This window comes from Ixodes scapularis, unplaced genomic scaffold (assembly GCF_016920785.2).
Source record: "Ixodes scapularis isolate PalLabHiFi unplaced genomic scaffold, ASM1692078v2 PGA_scaffold4__175_contigs__length_147842914, whole genome shotgun sequence".
NCBI lineage: Eukaryota > Metazoa > Arthropoda > Arachnida > Ixodida > Ixodidae > Ixodes > Ixodes scapularis.
The window spans coordinates 2,692,387-2,718,160 of NW_024609879.1; the positions used below are offsets into that span (position 1 = coordinate 2,692,387).

The window sequence follows — 25,774 nt, forward strand, 5'->3', positions numbered from 1 at the left end:
CATGCTGCATGCGTTTGAGCATAACCTCCTCTGTACTGACAAAGCCTGGTAGATCGCGACGAGACGCGACCGCCTAAAGTGCAAAGGTAGAGCGGCAGACAAGAGGCATGTAACGGGCGTCCCGCTGCAGCGAGACGCCGAAACACACTTGTCCCGAGCCATGGAATGTTCGCTCGTGCTTCTTGCGTTCCTTGGGCTACCGCTTCTTTCCTCGTCGGGTTTGAAAACCATGTTTCGGGTCCTCGCCGCTGCAAAAGCTGTGCGTTGACTACAGGCTTCCCAAAAAATGCTTTGTGCTACCAGGTCCTCGCGCTCCAGATCTGGGACCGGGCACTCTTTGGCTCCGTCATCGAACTGCCAGGCTTTGTGAGTATGGAGGAAGCTATGGATTGAGGCTTGTCGCTGTCGTTTGTTTGTGTTTGTCGTTCTATTGGAACTCAAGCAGACCATAAATAATAGAAGCGTTTCTTTGTTTATCAGGAAGGCTAGAGACAAGTGCGTTAGCATGCTATCGTTGTGTCTTGTTTACAAAAAAGTATATTTTCTTTATGGACTTGGCAGTACACTCTAAAACCGGTCTCTCATAAAAAACGCTGTCCCTCTGATTTTAGAGGGGACAACAATGCTTTCAGGGGGACAGCTCTTTTTAAGAGGGAAATTGAAAAATAAAATATTAACATCTAGAGGGACACCAACATATTAAGAGAGACCAAGGAAACCGTTTCGTTAGTCCCTCTGAACAGGAAAGACAGACAAAAAGATTCACGCGTGCCCTTCATATTAAGAGGGGACTGGTCCCTCTTAACTGGACCAATGTAGTTCGGTCAGGAGGAGGCGGGCAGGCGCACTAATCCACGGCAAAGAGTTCGGACGGTGCTAAGGCTTGGCGCCAATTCACGGAGAGCTGGAAACGGTCGTTGCCGGAGAGTCGCAAGCGTCATGCTGCTCGTTTGACTTCCTTCGGGTGAGTAATCCTGTCATATTGGCGCTTTTTTTTTTGGGTGCATTGCGGGTGGGAATAACGAGCCATCAATATTTTCACGCTGGCTGTGAGATGCACGAGCTTTGCATATAGAGTGAGAGTGTTCAGCTGTATTCCGCGGACGCGGTCGCTTCCTGGATCTGCTCGTTCAGCTAGGACAAAGCGTCGCTAATCGTTTGCCCTGCCGTGAGCCGCAGGGCTGTTTTTCGCACAAAACACTTTTAGCGGGTTAGGGTGTCCTAATGTGTACGCGTCTGTCTTAAGCTGGTGATATCAGACCATTTTCTGTCCGACGCTTTTGTCTACTTTTTAATTTCGAACGCGCGATCGTTCTTCTCCCAGCTCGAGCTGCTACCTTTGGCAGTGCTACGCCGGCATTTTATTACCGGCAATTTCCTGGTATTTTATCCGTGAGCGTACACTGTCGGCATCGGGTACTACAAAGGATGGCATCACCCTCCCTAAGGCAAAGCCAACATAAAGGCACCCTAGCTGGGGCAGTCAGTGTTTGTAAGCTTGGCTCGCCGATTTCTTTCTCGGTGTGCACTCTAAATGCTTGAGGTTGACCGCCCGAGAGCGTTGATTGACAGAAACAATGTTGGCGATTTTGCGTTTGTTGGCCTTCACAATTCATTACAGCCATTTACACTGCAACGTTATGTTGTAGACATCGTTAGCGTTGCAGTGATTGTGAACATTTTTTTCTCAAGTGGGCGGCGAGCAAAAACCCATAATGTGTGTGTATGTTTGTGAAAGGGGCAGGGGGATTGGACGAGCACAAAACAAAAAGAAGAAATAAAGGTTTTTTTTTTCTTCGCGTGTTCGCGTTGCGTCGGCGTCGCGGCGTCTGCGGAAAGGGGGGAAGGGTGTAGCGGTGGCCAGGGAGTGCTTTTTTTTTTTTTTGTATTTCTTTGGCGTACTGTTTTGTTCGTTATATTTTGACGGTCGTGCCGGCACAGCTACCGGCTTTTTTTTTTTTTTTTTTTTTGGCGCCGACCATGTTTTTGTTTTTGGAGATTTTATTTATGATGTTTATTATGCTCTTTGTTTTCTGTAGCTGGCTGAATATTTTTTTTTCTGTGTCGTACATCCGCGAAAAATATATAAACAGAAGTTTGACGAAGAAAGGGTAAAAGCACAGGCGAGCTGGTGAAGAACTTCCATCGTAAACCGGAGACACGGAAAAATAAAAAAACGGACAAAACAACAAGTCTCAAACACAGCTTCTAGTTTCTTTGAACACCTCCGCTCTTATATATACACAACAACCCTCCTCTCCAAAGGTCGACACACCTCCTCTCCACTCCATCAACGACATCTCAAACTGAACCAATGACACATGCTACCTCCCTTCCTTTCATACCAACCAAAAACTGACCCCTTTCCAATCCAAGAAACACGCACTCAAACCCTGCTAACAATGAAAACACCCCCCCCCCCCCCCCACAAAAAAAAACAACCTATCTCTTTTTTTTTTTTGTGGGGGGGGGGGGGGGTGTTTTCATTGTTAGCAGGGTTTGAAAAAAAAAAAACTCTCTTTTTTTTTTTTGTGGGGGGGGGGGGGGGGGGGTGTTTTCATTGTTAGCAGGGTTCGAGTGCCTGTTTCTTGGATTGGAAAGGGGTCAGTTTTTGACCATTTCGTCGTTTACCCTGAGACTGGGGGGTTTTTCGAAGAGCAGAAGTAGCAGAAAAAACAGACAGGTCTCAAACTCAGCTACTTGAGACCTGTCTGTTTTTTCTGCTACTTCTGCTCTTCGAAAAAACCCCCAGTCTCAGGGTAAACGACGAAATGGTTGACTTCCACCAGCTAGCCTGTACCTTGACTCTTTTCTGGTCAGTTTTTGGTTGGTATCAAAGGAAGGGAGGTAGCATGTGTCATTGGTTCAGTTTGAGATGTCGTTGATGGAGTGGAGAGGAGGTGTGTCGACCTTTGGAGAGGAGGGTTGTTGTGTATATATAAGAGCGGAGGTGTTCAAATAAACTAGAAGCTGTGTTTGAGACTTGTTGTTGTTTTGTCCGTTTTTTTATTTTTCCGTGTCTCCGGTTTACGATAAACAGAAGTTTGCTTTTTTTTCCTTTATGCGCTTTAGGGCTAGGTTGACTATGGGCGTTAAATGACTGACCGTTATTAACAATCTTGTTTTCAGAGTGAGGCAATGGCAACGAACGTTGACATGAAGGGAATCAGGCGGGGGTTCCGCTCGGATTGCTCGTTTAAAGAGCTCTACCGGGACCCTCTGCACGGTGGAACGCACCACCCTGAGTGGTGAGCCTACTGCGGCCACCCGCACACGGTTCACAACGAACTCGGTAATTATTAACTTTTTGTATTCTGGTATGTAGGTAGGCTCTATTTACGTTCTGTTGGCATATGCACTGCTTCTGAAAAAAAAAAAAAAGAAATGAATGGCTTGCGGCGAAGTATTTACAGAAATGTAATTTTTTTATTTGATTATGTTGCTTTCTAAAACATGCACTAGATCACTTCTGCAGCTTCGAGCCGCAAATGCAATCCATGCTTTCCAAAGCACATGGGGCTTCTAAAGTTCATCTACTACTAAATGCGTTTTCGTTTTGTCTAGGTAATACAGAAGCGATTGATTCTCGTAAATTAATTAAAACTGCAGTCTATTCTCGCACCAAAAATTAATAGTAGCAAAAGTTACGTCATAAGCTAATGTCACTCGCTATTTCATCGTATACAGATTGGGTTCCGAATCTTTGAACTGTTTGCACTTTATTTTCGCATTTGTTTCCTAGCGCCTGCTTGATAACAGGTGAAAGCGCTTCATTACCTTTATTCTAATTCCCACTCTCTGTATCTAAAGGAAAACAATATGGTCTTTCATTCAGCTAAAGGTGGATGCACAACTTCGGTTCCATAACACGATCGTCACCATGCTGGGAAACCTGGAGGAGGTAAAAGGGGCCTTCTGCGGAGACAACCCAACAGCATTCTTGAACATTAAGACCATCCTCCGGTCTCGATTGCCCAGAAGTTCTTTCATCACCTATGGTATGTGAAAAAGCGAATGCAAAAATAAAAATCTAAGTTTGACGCTGACGCAATTTTTTTTTTTTTTTAACAATTGCTGCTTGCAGGACGATTTTACCCCAGACGAAAAAGTTCCAAGACCCAAGACTTTCTTCGGTTCGGAGAAAGGGATCGTTTCTGGGAACTGGTCAGTGAAACTCACCGCTAGCACGACTATGGAGGGGGCACTAGTCATGTGCTTATGGGTGTATTACATAACGGGACTCTCCTACCCTGTGGCATGTGGACAAACTCTTGGACTCCTCTAGGGTCTGCTCGTTGAAAATAAAGTGTTTCGATTCAGTTTATGTCGGAGAAGCTCATAAAATCGCTTATGGCCGTTCAAAAACAACAAAAATTCTGAGCCTCTGCTGATGGCAAGAGACGCCGAATAATTAGTTTTTAATGCTATGAAGTAGGCAACTACGCTCTAAAAAAAGCACAGGAATCTACTTTCCCGAGCCAGCACTTGGAAAGTCAATCACCGTAACTCACGGAAGCAGCTCAGCGAATCACGATGCCGAAACATAAGATTAGACCAAAAAAGCCAGTCCGAGTTGTGACATTAACCAATGCAAAACATCACGCTTGTTGTGCTTAATATCGCAACTCATTTTTTTGGTATAATCATATGTTTCGGCATCTACATTCGCTGAGCTGCCTCCGAGAGTTATGGCGATTGTCTTTCCAAGTGTTGTGCGGGAAAGTAGACGCACGGGCTTTTTTTTAGAATGTACTTTTCTTTTTGTGTTATCCGCTAAAAAAACTTTTTTTTTTCCAGCACGATTGTATTGTTATTGTTTATGATAGGCAAAATGAGTCACTCTGCAGCACGAAAGTTTTTGTGTGATAGTTTCCAAGAAACGCCGATTTCTGGCGTCGTTCTAAGTCTTTTTTATTCGTAAAAGCTACCAGAACAACGTTATAGAATTATTATTTTGATAAAGACATATCAAAATATTTTCTTGTGTCATGGCCAATAAAACAGCGTTTACTCTTAAAGATTGTTACTGTTTTCTTTAACACATTGATTCCGTTTATCAAACAAGATATACAGATCAAATTTCAATTCTGCTACGCAGCACAGAATAACTTTGGTTAAACAATATCAGCGAAAGTGCGAGAAGTGCAGTGCAGCATGTCAGCTTACACACAAAACACGAAGGAGCAGAAATTGTACAATACAATAACAGAGGTAACTTAAAGCCGGGGTCACGCTGCTTATACATCATACAAAATACATTCTGCAGACATGTTCCAATGCGAGTCACCGCGACATCCGTGCTTTATATGCCACGTGACAAAGTAACCTCTTGATTTGGTTACCTCGTGGCGTACGAAGCGCGGATGTCGAGGCGACTCGTTTCGGAACATGTCTGCAGAATGTATTTTGTATGAAGTATAAGCAGCGTGACCCCGACTTAAGGGGGACTATACCCCTGCATTTTAAGCGGGCCACCGTCCCTCCGAATTTAAAGAAGAAAATATCTAAAAACTGTCCCTCTTAATTAAGGGACTCTGACCTCAAATTTAAGGGAGACGCCGCCTCGCTTACTTTAAGAGGGGTGGTGTCTCACTTAATTAAGAGGGAGCATCTCTATGTAATATTAAGAGGTCTGTCGCCCCCCTTAAAGTTAAGTGGGAAAAAATCGAAGAAATGTCCCTCTTACTAAGTGGGACCGGGCTTAGAGTGTAGCGGCGGCACAGCATGGTCCTAATTGCACGCAAACCCTTACAGGTGATCCGCGCTGGCCAGACACCCAGTGCTGCATTGTCGCCACAGCCAGCGAAGTTCAGCAGACAAAGAAGGCACGTCACGCGAAGAGGACACGCCACGCGGGGAACAGCGGCTCACGCCTGCGGGACGTCCAGCGTTATGCTACAGGACATCGGCGCAGATTGGCCAGCGCCTCATACGTCACAACCGCTGCTCACTTATAAAAAGGACAACGAAGCAACGGCAGGGCACTTGGCAGTGGCAGTGGCGGCGGCACGGCACGGTCATAATCTCACGCAAACCCTTACAGGTTTGTACAAAAACATTTACAATATTGTTTAGTGGAATAGCGGTAGCTGCTACAAAGCGTCTTTCGGGTTGTGAACGTGGCCAAGAACATTGCTCAAGTGTGCAATAAATTTGAAGGAAGACTTGAAACATGATTTTAAGAAGTTCAAGAAATCGTTCGAAGGGGAGCTTAGACCGGAGATTCGCGAACTAAGAACTGATGTGAGGGAAGTGAAAAAGAAATAGATTTCATAAACAAGGCATTCGAGGATATTAAAAAAGAGTTTGAGGCGCTCTCAAAAGAGAACACAGAGGTTAAGCGGGTAAATGCGAGTCTGCATCAATCGCATGAAGCGCTGCTGCAGGCGATCAAAGAAACAGAAGCACGTCTCGTTCACTGTGAACAGTACTCGAGGAACGCAAACCTAGAAATTCCGAAACGAGAAAATGAAAATGTGACAGATACTGTACAGAAGATCGGCGACCTTATCGGGTAGCCGATAGCAGTGAATGAGATAGAAGTTTGTCACCGCGTGCCGACACGAAATAAGGAAAGCAACATCATCATTCAATTCCGATGCCGGACGCGACGAGGCGCTGTTCTGGAAGCTGCAAAAAAGAAGCGTAGAACAAACAAAGATCTCGGGTCCACTAGTACCGCACCAATCTACATAAACGAACCTTGAAACGACTGCTTGGGATGTCAGTGGCAAAAAAACTTAAACATAAATGGAAGTTAGTGTGGGTCCGGAACGGCAGGATCTTTGCCAGGAAACCGGCCAACGCCCCTTTACTGGAAATCACGAACGCGGACGACCTTGAAGAGATTAAATAAGTGTTGAATCGTGTCTCGTAATTGAGTTTGTGTTAAAATGACTGACGAAAATTACTTGCTACCAGAACATGTTACGAAAATATTCAACACAACTAAGCATGACCTATATAGATTATTTCATCTTAACGTACAATTTGCACGTAATAAAGAGGATGAACTTAGTATTTTACTAAACAACTTTTAGTTTACTTTTGACATTCAAATGTTTACGGAAACATGGTATTATGAAGAAGGTGACGTTATACACTTGGAGAGCTACAAAACGTATTTAAATCGCTCTGCTCGACGTGGTGGCGGTGTGTGTATCCAAGCAAAAAATAGTATCCAGTGCAAACTCATAGAACAGTTTTCTTTGATTAATGAAGACTATGAGATATTGACTTTAAAACAGCGACTTTTTGTTTTCAGTTCTTTACCGCCCACCAGGCGGTTATATTGCTCAGTTTACTACATTTATTGAATCCCTATTTTGTTTCGTAGCAGACAACGGCCTGAGAATAATTTTGGGAGGAGATTTCAACACTGATATGTTAAGTGATTAAAAAAAAAAAGAGAGTTTAGTGTGTTGATTGAGGGCTTTGGATTTGCTAATACCATCAATTTCACTACTCGTGTGACTTCAAACTCTAGCACACTTATAGATTTGTTTCTTACAAACATTGATGCCTCACTGTTACAAAGTGGGGTTGTGGGCTGTTCAACCAGTGGTCATCTACCCATACATATTTTTGTACACCGGAATTTGCCCAACGTAAGCACAAATGATGCGGCTTCATTTATATTCCAAGACATGTCATTTACCGCCTTAGAAAGATATAACCATCAAAGTGAACATGCGGACTGGGATCCGGTATTCTCTACGGACCCTGTTGATGAGGCACATGACCGCTTTATCGTGATATTCACTACCATTTACAATAACAACTTTAAATATACGACACACCGGGCCCCAAAAGGCTCTCGCAAACCCTGGTGACGGCCGAAACTTAAAAAAAAATAATAAACAAGAGAAATAGACTTTTTAAGCAATGTGTTTGCACAAAAAATTCAGAAATACAGAAAATTTTTGAGAAATGCCATAATGAGGTAACAAACTTATCTAGGCGAGTTAAATCTACCGTTTACTTTAACATGTCCAGCAACTTAAGTACCAGTGCCAGTATATGGAAGAAACTCAACTCGATTTTAAGAAAAACGTCAGCCTCTTCTAGAACTGAAACATTAAAAATAAACTGAAAAAAACTGAGAGGTGTTGAACTAGCCAACAAATTTAATGATTATTTTATTAACTTAGTCAATAATGACCACAGTAGAGTGAATGAAGGACTGTTATATGTATCGAGATTTATAAATGAAAGTATCTTTTTAATTCTAGGGATGTTCATGAGGTCAGCTCTGTGTTTGTAACTTTAACTATAGTAAAAGTTGCAATATTGATGGCATCCAAATAAAACCCGTTAAATATGTGATTTCACAAATTGCACCTATTTTAACTCATTTGTTTAATCTATCGTTATCACAGGGTATTTTTTCTAAAAAAATGCAAATAGCAAAAGTGTCGATACTTTATAAATCTGGAGATAAAAATGATTTATCAAATTATAGACCTGTTTCTGTACTTCCGATATTTTCCAAGGGTTTAGAAAAACGGATACATTTTCGATTGAACCAGCTTTGCGAAACATTTACAGTTCTTACAGATTCTCAATTTCGATTCAGAAAAGGGCGATCGACTGAACTTGCGCTGTTGAACATGAAAGAAATAATTCTGAAAAATTTTTAAACTAAAATCCTAACGGTGGGCGTTTTTATCGACTTTTCGAAAGCCATCGATCGGTTAAATTATGACACAATAATGAGCATAAACTTTACAGTTATGGCATTCGTAGAAATGCGGCGGCATTAATAAGAAGTTATTTGAGCTTTTGTTTTCGGAGCATTCATATCAATGACCACTTCTCTTATCTAAAAATACAAGCAGGTGTACCACAAGGAAGTGTGTTGGGACCTATTTAATTCAACGTATATATGAACGACATCATAAATATTTCACATAATGTCCAGATAATAGCGTATGCGGACGATACGAGCATATTTTTTCGAGGAACAGACATAAATATTATTTCGTCTGAAGTGAATAGTTCCCTCAATGTGCTTAGTTCGTGGGCGCTGGTAAATTCGTTAAAAATCAATAGCAATAGAACAAAGGCCGTTCTATTTCGCCCTAAAAGTTATCTGTATCAAATGGGTATACCACTTAAGTTAGGTACTGTCGGGGAAAAATGAAATGCGAACAGTGGAGCGCGTGGCTCGCGGTACAGGCTGCGCCGCCTGGAAGTGAACCTACACTCTAAGCCCTGTCCCACTTAGTAAGAGGGACATTTCTTCGATTTTTTCCCACTTAACTTTAAGGGGGGCGACAGACCTCTTAATATTACATGGAGATTCTCCCTCTTAATTAAGTGAGACACCAGCCCTCTTAAAGTAGGCGATACGGCGTCTCCCTTAAATTTGAGGTCAGAGTCTCTTGGTAAGAGGAACATTTTTTAGATATTTTCCCCCTTAAATTCGGAGGGACGGTGGCCCGCTTAGAATGCAGGGGTATAGTCCCCTTTAAGTCGGGGTCACGCTGCTTATACATCATACAAAATACATTCTGCAGACATGTTCCGGAACGAGTCGCCGCGACATCCAAGCCTCGTACGCCACGAGGCAACCGAATCAAGAGGTTGCTTTGTCACGTGGCATACAAAGCACGGATGTCGCGGTGACTCGTTCCGGAACATGTCTGCAGAATGTATTTTGTATGGTGTATAAGCAGCGTGACCCCGACTTTAGGTTATCTCTTTTATTGTATCGTAGAATTTCTGCTCCTTCGTGTTTGGACTGTCAGCTGACATGCTGCACTGCAGTGATGCAGTTCTCGCACTTTCGCTGATATTGTTTAACCAAAGTTATTCTGTGCTGCGTAACAGAATTGAAATTTGATCTGTATATTATGTTTGATAAGTGGAATCAATGTGTTAAATAAAACAGTAACAATCTTTAAGAGTAAACACGTGTTTTATTTGCCATGACACAAGAAAATATTTTGAAATGTCTTTATCGAAATAGTAATTTTATAACAATGTTCTGGCAGCTTTTACGGATAAAAAAGACGTTAGAACGACGCCAGAAATTGGCGTGTCTTGGAAACAATCACACAAAATAGTTCGTGCTGCAAAGTGACTCCTTTTGCCTATCATAAACAATAACAATACAATCGTGCTGAAAAAAAAAATCTTTTTTTAGCGGATAACACAAAAAATAAGTACATTCTAAAAAAAGCCCGTGCGTCTACTTTCCCGCACAACACTTGGAAAGACAATCACCATAACTCTCGGAGGCAGCTCAGCGAATGCAGATGCCGAAAGATATGATTATACCAAAAAAATGAGTTGCGACACTTACCACAACAAGCGTGACGTTTTGCTTTTGCTTAATGTCACAACTCAGACTGGGTTTTTTTGTCTAATCTGATGTTTCGGCATCGTGATTCGCTGAGCTGCTTTCGTGAGTTACGGTGATTGACTTTCCAAGTGCTGTTCGGGAAAGTAGATTCCTGTGCTTTTTTTTGGAGCGTAGTTACCTACTTCATAGCATTAAAAACGAATTATTCGGCGTCTCTTGTCATCAGCAGAAGCTCGGAATTCCTGTTGTTTTCGAACGGCCATAAGCAATTTTCTGAGCTTCTCCGACATAAACTGAATCGAAAGACTTTATTTTCAACGAGCAGAATTTAGAGGAGTCCAAGGGTTTGTCCACATGCCACAAAGTAGGAGAGTCCCGTTATGTAATACACCCATAAGCACATGACTATGGAGGGGGCCTCCATAGTCGTGCTAGCGGAGAGTTTCACTGACCAGTTCCCAGAAACGATCCGTTTCTCCGAACCGAAGAAAGTCTTGGGTCCTGGAACTTTTTCGTCAGGGATAAAATCGTCCTGCAAACAGCAATTGTTAAAAAAAAAAAAAAGCGTCAGCGTCAAACTTACATTTTTATTTTTGCATTCGCTTTTTCACATACCATAGGCGATGAGAGGACTTCTGGCCAATCGAGACCGGAGGATGGTCTTAATGTTCAAGAATGTTGTTGGGTTGTCTCCGCAGAAGGCCCCTTTTAACTCCTCCAGGTTTCCCAGCATGGTGACGATCGTGTTATGGAACCGAAGCTGTGCATCCACCTTTAGTTGAATGAAAGACCATATTGTTTTCCTTTATATACAGAGAGTTGGAATTAGAATGAAGGTAATGAAGCGCTTTCACCTGTTTTCAGGCAGGCGGTAGGAAACAAATGCGAAATTAAAGTGCAAACAGTTCAAAGATTCGGAGCCCAATCTGTATACGATGAAATAGCGAGTGACATTAGCTTATGACGTAACTTCTGCTACTATTGATATTTGGTACGAGAATAGACTGCTGTTTTAAGTAATTTACGCGAATCGTTTTTGTATTGCCAAGACAAAACGAAAACGCATTTAGAACTAGATGAACATTAGAAGTCCCATGTGCTTTGGAAAGCAGGGATTGCATTTGCGGCTCGAAGCTGCAGAAGAGATCTAATGCATGTTTTAAAAAGCAACGTAATCAAATAAAAAAAAAATATATTTCTGTTGACATTTCGGCGCAAGTCAATCATTTATTCTTTTTTTCAGAAGCAACGCATATGCCAACAGAACGTAAATAGAGCCTACCTACATACCAGAATACAAAAAGTTTATAATTACCGAGTTCATTGTGGGCCGTGTGCGAGTGGCCGCAGTAGACTCATCACGCAGGGTGGTGCGTTCCACCGTGCAGAGGGTCCCGGTAGAGCTCTGTACACGAGAAATCCGAGCAGAACCCCCGTCTGATTCCCTTCATGTCGACGTTTGTTGCCATTGCCTCACTCTGAAAACAATATTTTTAACGGTCAGTCATTTAACGCCCATACTCAAAATAGAGCTGAAGCGACTAAGAAAAAAAAAAAAAAAAAAAGAAGAAGAAAAAGCAAACTTCTGTTTATATATTTTTCTGTGTGGTACACACAGAAAAAAAAGATATTCAACCAGCTACAGAAAACAAAGAGCATAATAAACATCATAAATAAAATCTCCAAAAACAAAAACATAATCGGCGCCGGAAAAAAAAAAAAAGAAAAAAAAAAAGCCGGTAGCTTTGCTGGCGCTACCGGCAAAATATAACAAACAAAAAAGTACGGCAAGAAAATATTAAAAAAAAATGTACTCCAGAGACATCGCGGCACCCTTCCCCTTTCCGCAGACGCCGCGACGCCGACGCAACGCGCAAAAAAAAAAAAAAAAACCTTTTTTTTTTTTTTTGTGGGGTTTGAATTAGAAGCTTGTCCACCCCCCCCCCCCCCCCCCCCCTTTTTCACATACACACACACACATTATGGGTTTTTGCTCGCCTCCCACTTGAGAAAGAAGTTCATAATCACTGTAACGCTAACGATGTCTACAACATAACGTTGCAGTGTAAATTGCTGTAATGAACTCTGAAGGCAAACAAACGCAAAATCGCCAACATTGTTTCCGTCAATCAACGCTCTCGGGCGGTCAACCTCAAGCATTTAGAGTGCACACCGAGAAACAAATCGGCGAGCCAAGCTTACAAACACTGACTGCCCCAGCTAGGGTGCCTTTATGCTGGCTTTGCCTTAGGGAGGGTGATGCCATCCTTTGTATTAGTCGATGCCGACAGTGTACGCTCACGGATAAAGTAAAAGGAAATTGCCGGTAATGAAATGCCGGCGTAGCAGTGCCAAAGCTAGCAGCTCGAGCTGGGAGAAGAACGAACGCGCGTCCGAAATTAAAAAGTAGACAAAAGCGTCGGGCAGAAAATGGTCTGATATCACCAGCCTAAGACAGACGCGTACACATTGGGGCACCCTAACCCGCTAAAAGTGTTTTGTGCGAAAGACAGCCCTGCGGCTCACGGCAGGGCAAACGATTATCGACGCTTCGTCGTAGCTGAACGAGCAGATCCAGGAAGCGACCGCGTCCGCGGACTACAGCTGAACACTCTCACTCTACATGCAAAGCTCGTACATCTCACAGCCAGCGTGAAAATATTGATGGCTCGTTATTCCCACCCGCAATGCACCCAAAACAAAAGCGTCAATATGACAGGATTACTCACCCGAAGGAAGTCAAACGAGCAGCATGACGCTTGCGACCCTCTGGCAACGACCGTTTCCAGCTCTCCGTGAGTTGGCGCGAAGCCTTAGCACCGTCCGAACTCTTTGCCGTGGATTAGTGCGCCTGCCCCTCTCCTCCTGACCGAACTACATTGGTCCAGTTAAGAGGGACCAGTCCCCTCTTAATGTGAAGGGAGACGCGTGAATCTTTCTGTCGGTCTTTCCTGTTCAGAGGGACTAACGAAACGGTTTCCTTGGTCTCTCTTAATACGTTGGTGTCCCTCTAGATGTTGCTATTTTATTTTTCAATTTCCCTCTTAAAAAGAGCTGTCCCCCTGAAAGCATTGTTGTCCCCTCTAAAATCAGAGGGACAGCGTTTTTTATGAGAGACCGGTTTTAGAGTGTAGGGGCGAGGGTGCGTGGCCTACTCCGATGTGTATACGCCCTTCACTCGGCGCTTCCCAAGCTTCGGATTTGCGCCTCTTAGTGCGCTGAAAGTTGTCACCACTAACTTTGCTTGCTCGGCGCGTGCGGCGAGCAAGCAAGCGCCCCTAGGCTCACTTCCAGGCGGCGCAGTCTGTACCGCGAGCCACGCGCTCTTCTGTTCGCATTTCATTTTTTCCCGATAGTACATCTACCATACAAGTTGTTTCGACGTTAAAAATACAAGGACTGTTCTTTAACCAATGCATGTGTTTGAACGAACACGTAGAACATGTTATGTCTAAATTTGTAAAAATAACACGTATTACTTATAAAGATCGTTTTTGTTTACCAGAAAAGGGTCAAATTATTTTATATAACTCATTGTTTGCTTCCCGTTTAAAGTACTGCCAACTTGTATGGGGCAATACGACAAAATTAGACCTAGACAGATTATACATCGCACAAAAAAAAAAAGATCTTACGTTTAGTAGCTAATGTACGATATAATAGTCACGCCGATATTTTACGCTCAAAATTTAAGGTAACGTCTGTTTTTGACTTATATACACAGACATTAATCCAGAAATATATAAAGATGAAATTTATTATAATAACAAATCATTTCTTCTCTTAGCTTCGCTAGATAAAAACTCTTTGTTTTATCATGCGCGTAGTCCAGAGCACTGGAGAGTGCCGTACCCCAGAAGCAATTACGGATTTCAAATGCTCCAGTATAGTGTACCACCTACCATCAATGAACTCACTAAAAACAATATTCACATAGAAAATATGTAAAATACAAAAATTAGAGAATTGCATTTTAACAACAAATAATATTTTAAAAGTTCTGTGCTGTTCATCATATCAAAAGCGGTATAATGTTCTGTATGCATTTTTCTTGTTTGTTTGCAAGTGCCGACTAATCTGCCCAAGTCTGTATGGGAGGCAGGGACCTGTCAAGCTAAGCAATGTAGCTTTTTTCCCCGTCTCCTTCTCCAAACTGGAGTTAATAAAGGTGAATTGAATTGAACTGAATTGAATCTTATTCGATTGGCGTGCGGTAGATAAGTGTTTTAGTGCATCATTTTTGTATTTGTGGTTTTCCCCGCGGACAATGATTTATATTCTTGGTTTGATGTTTCTAATTGAAACCATATGTCTATTTTCACTAATTAAAAGTCACTTAGTCATTTTTAATTAATTAGATAATTGATCAGTAAGTATTGAGCATTTTCTAACGTCCGCTACCACGAGTAACGCGGTCCCGCGAAAATTATCCTTTTACCTGCAATACACTCATTGCAAAAAAGTTTGTCATCCTTACGTAAAAAAAAAAGTTGTTTGTATGTTTATACAGCTTTGATGCTAGTACGCCTCAACGGGTGACCTTCTCTTAGCAGTAGATGAGAAATTTACCTAGTTCAGTACAACCGTTAACCTAAGTTTTTTAACGTGCATCACGTAGTAACGATTACACGAACGTGTGCCAGTACAAAGCTCATCCAGATCGAAACGGACGGGGAGTGGGGGTCAAACCCAGGACGTTCTGCAGCGCAAGCTTTCACTCGACGCTCCGCGCGCTTTAGCCCACTGATTGCACGCTAACCACAAACTTAGGTGTACCATCCATCCGTTCGCGAATACCTCAGGCACATCTATGTTTGTTCCAGAAAAAATACGTTTGCGTCGCCACGCTGTGGTGCGCCTGGCCATGGAGGAACTCCCACTGCGCATGTTTCGTGAACAGACATGTTCACGTTACCGGAGAAGAGTAACTAACTATCATTACTCGTTGTTATTGGCTAAAAATGTGTATTAACCGTTACTGAGATTAAAAGGTATCGCGGTACCTAGCTTAGGAAATGGGTATTTCTCTTTATTCTGAAATGTGTTTTTTTCCTGAAGCAGTATTCGCCATACAATGTTTGATGTTGTTAATAAGGCCTAGCTTTTTAAATGCCTTCGAGTGCTTAAAAGCATGCGAGATTGGTCGCCGTGTTTGTTAACGCTCGGAGTACGTGGAGCGGAAGATTGCGCTGCAGATTCCAGGGATCCTAGGCTTAATAAACCCCACCCTGCCTCTTTCGCGCTGGATAAGCATCGTACCCACGTGCATCACTAGTGCGCGATGCACGGTAAAGAGGATAGAAGTCGTACCGCACTGGCTAAATTTCTCATCTAGAGCGGATATACTCTGCAGATGTTCATTGGGGCTGACTAACTTCCCGATGTGGAAAGAAACAGAATACACTTAGATTTTTATACTGAATTCCTACTCGTGCGATACGTTCATTGGTGATTACTAGAGATGAGCAAAGTTGTGGTGGTAAGCGTATAAAGACACGACACAAAAAAAAAAAAAATGTAGGCAGTCACTATGATGTGCTAGGTGACTGATAACAAAATAATCTCTTTGTTTTAGCGCAGCAAGGGTTTTCGATTGAACGCTCTTCCTTAGACACAGCTGAGGCATCAGGGTGGTTTTCACGGATGCAATGAAGTCATGCCTGACGTACTCTCAATGTTTTCTTTCTGTTGTGTTGCTTTGTAAAGAAATAGAAAGGGTCCTTTTCTGGTGAGATCGCATTCAATTTGAATTCTGCAAAGCTTCTTTCGAAGGGAACTGATTAGAAAAAATAAAAGCATCTCACTGAGCTTGTAGAGGCCCCCTTTTCTTGTCCGCGTTTTACCTGAGTGGAGCGATAAACGTTGCCGATTCCTGGCACCAAGTACAATGAGAATTAGAAACGACCTAACTGAAGATAAAGATTGAATCTGTAAGGCTTAGGGATAGCGTAGAGAATCATAAACAAGAAGCTTCGTATATTTTATTGTCCCCAGATTCTTGGGTTAAACTGTTGTACCTTGCATGTTCCAGCTAATTTTGACCACCTTCAAGTGCAGAATTCTCTAACTGAAGAGAAGCTAGACAGGGGTGGATACAAAAAGAGATGGAAGAGCGTGTCCGAAGGGGTTAGCCGAATAAAGCTCGTTGTGTTTCTTTCTTGGTGGCTCATCCGGAAGGAGGGAACCTATCACTCATAAAGGGTTGAGTAGATATGTGCAGCGAAAAGTGTGACTATACTATAATACTGTGAGCACATTTCTCTTGTTGTCTATCTGACACTTTTACCCGTCTCAGACAAGAGCCAGGGCAGAAACGGCGTGGACCTTGTAACCTGTATCAAAAGTGTGTATGACATTCAAAAAGTAGTTCCGGAATGGTTACTTTTATTTAGTAGTCTCATAGATATCAAAGAATTTTGACTTAACAAATGACACTGAACTAAGCCGTGAACTTTGAATAAGTGGTTTATGTTAATTGTTTATCTTTCCATATAATAAAAAAAAGGAAAAAGATCGGTGGCCGAGTGGGCTAGCGCACACCAGCTCGGAGCATGTGGAGCGAAAGCTCGCGCTGTTGACCCCAGAAGTCCTGGGCTCAATCCCCACCCCTGCCCGTTTCGATTTGGATGAGCACTACCGGCGTGCGGTCGTGTATCGCTACTGCGTGGTGCACGTTAAAGACCCCAGGCCAGCGGTTGTACTGCACTGGCTAAATTGCTCATCTACAGCTAAGCCACCAGACGCCCATTGAGGCTGGCTACCTTCGGGCTGTATAAGCATACACGCAACATTATTATTATTATTATTATTGGTGCTTTGCGAAATCAGCGAGCTCGTATTTTGAAACGATGCCTAAGAAGTCTATTGAACCTAAGGAAGTGTCTGATCACATTGTTTGATCACTTCCAAGTGATTTCGAACTCACGGAATTCGTGATGGCACGAAAGCAACTCACTGCATTTTTCACCAACACCTAAGCTAGTTTCTTCAGTCTAGTGATCTGCACGAGTGACGTGTTTAGGAAGAAGTGATGAACCTGTTTGAAGGCCATGTCGTCATATAATAACGCGACTTTCATGACTCTCATCGGGCAAAAAACGGTTTTGACGTTCCTTAAGAGTCAGTATAAGATGTGAAGTTCCGAGACGTTTGTCTAACTCGTCGAACCTTCGTGAAACGTCTAATGTCTAACGTCCAACATGGAAATAAAATTAAATACAGCTGACGCAAGAATTCGAATTGTGTTGTTTTTCTTTTTAAGTTAAATGCATGTTATCACTACAGCGTGGTGCACGTTAAAGACCCCTAGCAGTTATACTGCACTGGCTAAGTTGCTCATCTACAGCGAATGACTCGTCGCAACTTTGAAAAGGCTGACCGACTACATGCTGTATAAATATCCACACAACCCCAATTACTATTATTATTGCAAAAACGGCGTCTTTCTTCCCCGGAAGTAACTAAAACCGTTATTGGTTACTCGATCAAAAAGGGACGTTACTCGTTCCTTCCCTCGAGAAGTAACTAAATTGTTACTAAAAAAAGGCTCGAGGTACTCCTAAGCACCTCTTATGAGTTGTGAATGCGAAAGCATGCACGTCATTCTTCCGCTCCCTTATTTCGTCTGCGGCGTATTTGCATCGACGGCAGAGCGAGCCCTCTCCTCGCTGCTCTGGCCTTAGACGCTTCGTACTACCGGCCCGCTGACGGACACGCAGCACCATGGGCTGGTGGTAGTTGAAACTGACGCGCAGCGGCCAATGGGAGCCTTGTTCCTTAAAACTACGACGCGCGCAAGTCAGTGGGACCGAAGCCGAAATCCATCAGCTTCCCTCCGCTTTTTTAGGATCGGGGAAACTAGGTTCCGATGTCTATAGTATGTTGCTGGTTAAGAAGGTAGGGGGAGGGAAAGGAAGGTGGGAGGGGAGGAAGTGGACGCAGCGTTGGCGAGAGGAGGGGGTTTTCTTCTCCCCTCGCCAGCGTTGCGTCTATTTTCTCTTCTGCCACCTTCCTTTCCTTCGCCCTACCTTCTTGAGTCGTTACCGACTATAGGCTATTCGCGTGGTTTCATAGCTGGGAGCTGGCTCCACCTGGAGATAGGATTTAAGGTTCTGTTTGGCGCGGTTTCAAAGCTGAGGACGTCGGCTCGCTCCATGGGACAGTTAATGCTTTCGCATTGAAGAGCAGCTTAATACAAGTAAGGCCCTCCAGTTAACTTACCCATGCGCAGTCCCAGCTGTGCGCAGAGCAGGAGGTCGGCGGCTGCCGCCTGAGCCAGGGCGTCGGGGCCTCGAATCCCTGGGGAGGGTGCGGACCGGACTGGGCCAGGCCGAACATGTCCCCAGCCCGCTCCCGGCCAGCGTCGGGCCGAGGCTGGCCCGGGCTCGCGCCGCTACCTGCCCGGGAGCCTGCGGGCGAGGAGACAACGCAGCGCGCGATGCTAAGAATCAGCGACAAAGGCTGCGCGAGTCGGACTGAGCGTTGAACCAGACAAGTAGCGTATAGGCACCTTGCACACGCGCCAGATTACATCCGCCATTACTGACCTCCTCTTGTCTTACCAAGATACCAAGCCACTGAAGCGGGCTTTGACGAGCCTCCACAAAGACCAATGTTGGAGAGAAGAACACAATTGAACCTAAGATGGCACTAACCTGTCCTGCTGTGGTAATGAGGGGGCGAAGAGATCAAAACAAGAGGAAACAAAAACTAAAGGTCGGTTATGACGGCGCGCAAGCACAGCTGCCGTAAAGCGTCTATAGAAAGTCGATGTTTCCTAAGCTCGGAAAGTTACCATCAGAGATTGAAGTGGCTGCTGACAGTATTCGGCTGGGGCTCATGGTGAGTTAGTGAGGAGTACTCGCTCTTCACCCACCGAGGGTGAAAGCTGGGTACGAACACGAGTGCTGCGGCAGCGATCGACTAGATTCATTGACCGACTGAGTTTATTGGCGCTTTCTAAGGCCATAATGCGTCAAGTACAAGCACGATTGCAAAAGAAGGTTATGGAGAAGAAAGGGATACACAGTGCAAACCACTATATAGCGATAATAAAAGAAACAAGAAAATTTAATCGTTATAAGTGATTATAGTTGTGTCTGGACTATAAAATGAGCGTTTCTAAACTATAAACTCTAGAAACTGATCGTTATAAGCAGTACGTTCTTATATGTGGGATCGTTATAAGTGGGTTGCACTGTATTAGCTAGTGTTGTGGTATAACTATTAAGATTATTTATATTTATGTATAAGTGCATATAGGGTACAAACTAAAATCATAGTAGGTGTAGACGGCCAATATCGTTCAGAAAACTAAAAAATGAGAGGCGCTATCAAGCGGCTCCGGTGCAGCGTCAGACTTGGCTACTGCGCAACGGAGGCGCACAGCTGGGCACGCGGCGGCGCCAGTGCGTCTGCCGCGGCTATGACGCCACTCCTCTGGAATGCGCAGACCGGCGAGGCGGGCGCGGCAGAGCCGTATATGTAGAGAGTTTGGCCATTTGTTGGGAAGTATAGCAGACAAATAAGGAAGCGCCATTGGCCGAAAGCGGGCTGGGCGTGTTCCAGGGCGTCTTCAGAAATTCAAATGTGACCACCCAGAAGCCGGAAATAATACCCTGGCGGTGGTCGCGAGAAACAAACCTGATAAGTGCATCGGAGTAACTCTCGGTGACTGAAAATATAGTACACGTGATGTTTCAATCACGCTCATCCAAAATGATAGTGGAATGAGAGTGCGACTAGCGGAACGATCGACATAATCCTTACGCCAAGCGCCGAGGGCCAGGAATCTGCCGTCCGAGCGGTCACACTCTGTCCGAGCAAAACAGAGTTGAGCGGCGCATTCGTTTCTTACATATTTCTGCATGATTATGATCGAAACTTCACGTGAACTTTATTTTCAACCACGAAGAGTTACTACACTTCACTCTTACGCGCTTACTAAAACCATATACGAACCTTTGATCGGAACTGTTTCTCGCTACCACTGCTAGAGGATCCTTTTCAGCTTCTGGTCGGTCAAGAGAGCATGCTAAGCTCTCTTTCCGAGTCTGGGGCACGCCCTCTCTGCCCGCGCCTCCCATTGACCAAACTCTCTATATACACCAACTCATGTTTACAAACAAACCGGAGCGCCCCTAGCGGACGCCACCGGCGCCGCGCGTGCGTGATGGGGGTGTGGGCAAGAAGCTCGCCGTCGCCCAGAACCAAACCATTGAAATGCGATGTTGTCGGCGTCGGTGTGAGTCCCCCTGCCCTTTTTCGCGTTCGAATTGTTGATTCTACGTCTTCCTGGCGATGTCTGACTATCTTGAGCGGCGTCAGCGAAATTACCGAGGCTCGTTACACCGTAAAACTTCGCGTAAATAATGTGACATGTGGCGATTCATTCCGTGTGGACGCAGCAGTATGTACGCTAAAGCCTGATTCGCATGATGAGATTTCGCTTGCAATTTTCAGTCGCGACGCCGCTCGGGCTGCAAAAGCGTGAACCGTAGCTGAGATGGCCGACGTCGATACTGAAAATCGCAAGCAGAATCGGGCCAAGTGAATTAAGCATAACAGGTCGGTGATGGTCACTGGTAACAATGATCAACGTCTCCTTGTATCTACAGTTTACATCGAGCCTGCTTACCAACCTTTAAATTTAAGTCTTTTGAGGCCTGCACTTACTTCTTATCGCAAATACCCGGCCAGAATTTGGTCTACGGGCCGGCGTCGTCTAAGAGAGCAGACGATAAGCAGAAACGTTTGAAAGAGCACACGACAGTTCGAACGATCAGGCGACCGTTTGAACTTGAAGACGCACTGAGCGTAGTCCGCAGGTGGTCCGCACAACTTGACGGTTTTCCGGCGTTTATATTGGAACAAAGCAAATAAATGTGATGACCACAAGTATCCGTAAATTTAACCCAAAGTGGTTTCCGCCCAAGCAATCGTGTCCGACGGCGTCTGCTTCACCCTTTTCACGGCACATATCCAGACTCTCGGACGAACTGAGTACGTGAAAACTGACCTTCAAACCTTTCTCGACACTTTTGGTACGGCCCCAGTCGCGGCGTTTTGTCAAGAAGGCAGGTTTTTGTCTGGTTCCTTTCAAAACAACGCAGGAATACACGTCTGGCATGGGGACTTCTGCCCACAGCCCCAGACCGGAAGTGCGACCGACGCGCCACCACCGCGCCGTGACGTCACAGAGTTGAGTTCGTGTATACACGGCTCTGGGGCGCGGCGGTGGCGGAGCGCGCGGCGGCGGTTTCGCGTGGCTCTCATAATGAGCCGTGCTTATTATGCGGAGCGCGCTCATTATGCGGAGCTCCGCCGCCACCGCCGCGCGCTCCGCATAATGGACACGGCTCGCACAATGAGCACGGCTCATTATGAGGGCCACGCGAAACTGCTCAACCTCGGCCAGTGTAGCTAACGCTACAAAACACAATTGTGTGGGTCAGTCAGCGGTTCAACAGTCATCACTAAGTAAAGATGCTAAGTGTAAAATAGTTTGTTCAGCGTACATTTGCGAAAAGTGTTTGTACCGTTCCTTGTCTTACGCAAGGCAATCAATTAGAAGGTGTAAGATGCTCAGTGGTTGATTGAAGAGTCTACATTCTAGGACATCCTCCCCGTCCCCGTGCATGAGATGCCCATGCATTAAACACGCATGACCGGTTCGCAGCCAACACAGTACCACTTCATAAACGCGTTCCTCATGCCGGACACTTTCCCATTCGCTTAGCAAAGATTTTACCGCGTGTAATTTGTTGTCCGTTTCATTGGTCCACACTTGTTGCCACTTAGCTCCAATGCAAAACCCCAAAGAAGTGTACTAGTCTTTGTAAGGTACTTGTTGCGTATTCACTGTTCTCACATAAAGGAGCTGTGCAACGATTTTAACGTTGAAAGAATTGGCATTTTCTGCTTTTGATATTGTTCACTGTGTTACAAATGGCAGAAAACACACCTCCTTTCATCGCAATGTTGCGATTCCACCGCGTAATAGCGAGGCAAAACTTGGAATATTTCCCGACCTGCAGCCACGAGCGGCGGCCATGAGAAACAAGCGGCGTGACGTCACTTGGGTCGTTGTAAGAAAGATAGCAAGTTGTGCGAATACCTGCTCGATAAAAGGTAACTTTTTTTATAAATCTTGTCGTTCCAACATATATATAAATGCGTCAAAACCCTGGTATCATCGACAAAACTTTTATTATACGGAGTTTTAGTGGCGCCATCTATCCTAGGTTTACAAAACCGCGAACAGCCGCCAGAAGCCGGAGGAGGAGGGGGACAGCGCCGGACGGGCAAGGACGGGTGGTCACGCGGTCGCGAGCGGATGAGTTCTCGCTGCTCGCTGATGGCTCTAAAGAGAGAACTTTTCCGGAACTCCGCGCCTACTCTAGTGACGTCACTGTGCACGTGACCCGGAAGACGATGCACGAGTTGAGAGGCGGCAAAAACCTGGATCTTTTTCATTTTTTTAAGTAAAAACTAGGGTATCCAGGCAAAATCTGTTTTCTGTAGTTCACTGCAGAAGTGTCAGGCATCAACTTCCACAATTATTTAAGCAAAGCCCTGAAATTGTTGCACAGCTCCTTTAACAGAACTCACGGCACAATCGGCCTCTTCATTTGCTGGGATGCCCGCATGGCCTGAACGCAACAGAAAGTTATGTGAACATTTTTGTTTGAGCAAGCTATCAGCGACTATTATTGCCAATTTATGCCATTAGAGTGTGTATGGATTAGATTGACTTCAACTGACTATTATTGACTATAGGCATCTATTTCTGACCTGGTTTGGTTGACTTGGCTACAAATGCCTACAAGTGATTAGCATTGATAAGTATTACTTATTTCTGTGTCTACAAGGTGTCACAAAAAAATTAGTTTATTTTGTTGTTTTTTTTTACCGCAAGAATAAGCTAGGCATCGCCGAACGCTCATTCTCCGCCCGAAGGTAGCGCTATAGGTCACAACCAGGTGCCAAAGTTTCACCACGATTCGATAACTTATTCAAAAGTTATAAGTCATTTCCTGAAAATTTCAATGGGAACATGAAGCCCATTTTCGCTCGTTTTCGGTTTCTGGTGCCATAGAGCCTCATTTATTCGAAAAGAAAACTCCGTCGGCCGCCATTTTCTGATTGACAATTTCAGAAAAACACTTATAACTTATGAATAAGGTATCGGATCGGGCTGAAACGTTGGCATCTGGTTGTGACCTCTAGCGCTACCTTTGGGCGGAGAATAAGCTTTCCGCGATGCCTAGTTTATTTTTGCGGTAATAAAAACCGTGTAATTTTTTTTTTGTGACACCCTGTACAAACATGAATGGCATCATGTTGCTCTTTTTGGCTATTGGTATCTATTTTTCACCAGATTGGCTTCAAATAGCTATGAATGGCTATTCGTGAATATAGTTGGCAATTCTATGCTATTTCGGTGTTTATGGGTGAAAATGACTTCAAATGGGTATTATTGGCTATAAGCATATATTTTTAATTAGATTGGCTTGAAATGGTTATACATGGCTATCAGCAACTATTATTTACAATTTATGCAATTGGAGCATGTATAGATTTGAATGATTTCAACTGAATAATTTTGGCTATAGGCATTTATTCTCGACTTGGTTGGCTTTAATAGGATATTAGGGGCGAAGCTCCTTAGCGTCTAGCCTTGTCCGTCCGTCCGTTCATCCGTCCGTCCGGCGTCCGTGCTCACAGAAAAAGAAAAAATGTTTGCGCAGTCGACAGGATTCGAACCTGTGCGGAGAGACACCAACGGATTTCTGGCCCATCGCCTTAACCACTCGGCCACGACTGCGGGACGAGTAGGGGGCTCTGAGATGTGGTAGTAAGTCAAGAGCTGGGGATGTCATGGATGAAAATTTGCACGTATACGCTCAACGTCTATACAGGAGAGGGCGCTGCGGTCAAATGCGTATAGAAACGCGTTAAACTTTGCATGCCTTTGTAACCGAGCTTTCGGTTGCACGTCAAAAGATCCCCAGGTGGTCCAAATTAGTCCTCAGTCTTCCGCTGGGGCGTGCCAGATGCCCGTCGTTGGTTTGGCACGTAAAACCCCCAAATTTGACTTTGCATGCATTGGCTCAACGTTTCTAGACGAGAGGGCGCTGCGGTCAAATGCTCAAATGCGTATATGACCACGTTCCATACCACACATTCTCTTTCTGACATGACCCGTTGACTTAAGCGGGGGAGATGCGTTCCCACGGCTTCCAGCGGATCCAAGCTGATCCGCTAGAAGAACCACTGGCTCTGCATTTCACCGACCATAAGGCAGTAATAACGAAGTCGAAACGCAACCCGGAACTCAGCACTACCTATGAACAATAAAAAAAAAAATCAGCACCGTCAGCACTACCTATGAACAATAAAATCAGTATCGTCGACATTTACAGAGCTTCGCCCCAATCAACATAACTCACCACGTGGAGATGCGGTCATTTTTCATTCGCTATAATCATCTGTTCCTGGGTGGCTTGAATTGGCTACAAATGCCTTAAAGTGACTAGTATTTATAATTAGCCGGGCTATAGCTATTTTTTTTGTATACAAATGTGAATGGCTTCATGTGGCTCTTGGGATCTATTTTTCACCAGATTGGCTTCAAATGGCAATGGTTATTGGTGAATATAGTTGACAATTTTGTGCTATTTCGGTGTTTAGGAATGAAAATTACTTCAAATGGCTATTTTTGGTTATTAGTATCTTTTTTATTAGATTGGCTTGAAATGGCTATACAGGGCTATCTGCAACTATTATTTACAATTTATGCAATTGGAGCATGTATAGATTTGAATGACTTCAACTGGATAATTTTTGCTATAGGCATTTATTCTTGATTTGGTTGGCTTTAATTGGATAATATTGGCTATAATCATCTGTTCCTGACCTGGGTGGCTTGAATTGGCTACAAATGGCTAAAGTGACTAGTATTTATAATTAGTAGCTATTTCTTTGACTACAAACGTGAATGGCTTCATGTTGCTCTTTTTGGCTATCGGCATCTATTTTTCACCAGATTGGCTTCAAATGGCTATGAATGGCTATTCGTGAACATCCATTGAATGGCTATGAATGGCTATTTCTGAATATCCACAATTATACTTTCTATAGCCATTGCTAGCCCATTGAAGCCATTCTGATCAAAAATAAATGATAATAGCCAATAACAGCTACTAAAAGCCGGTCAGGTTAGTAAGAACAAAAACACTCATAACTATCTACACTAGTCACTAATAGCCATTTGTAGCTATTTCAAGCCAATTAAATAAAGAATAAATCTTATAGTCAATATTAGCCACTTGTAGCCAGTTTCGTCCGTAAGCAGTGAAATAACACATAATTGTCAATTATACTCGCTAATAGCCAATGCAAGCCATTTCAGGCGAATCTGGCCAGAAATAGCTCCTAAAAGACAATAGCCACTAAAAGCCATTCCAG

The 25,774-nt window shown here is 44.0% G+C and overlaps 1 protein-coding gene across 1 annotated transcript in view; it reads right to left on the minus strand.

The window, feature by feature from the left end:
* LOC8043140 (cyclic AMP-dependent transcription factor ATF-3) overlaps positions 1 to 25,774 on the minus strand; it is a 78,616-nt gene that overhangs the window by 45,851 nt on the left and 6,991 nt on the right. Inside the window, exon 2 of the mRNA XM_040217943.3 lies at positions 18,527 to 18,714. Within this exon, the coding sequence (XP_040073877.1) occupies positions 18,527 to 18,714 (188 nt within the window). The remainder of the gene's footprint in view (positions 1 to 18,526; positions 18,715 to 25,774) is intronic.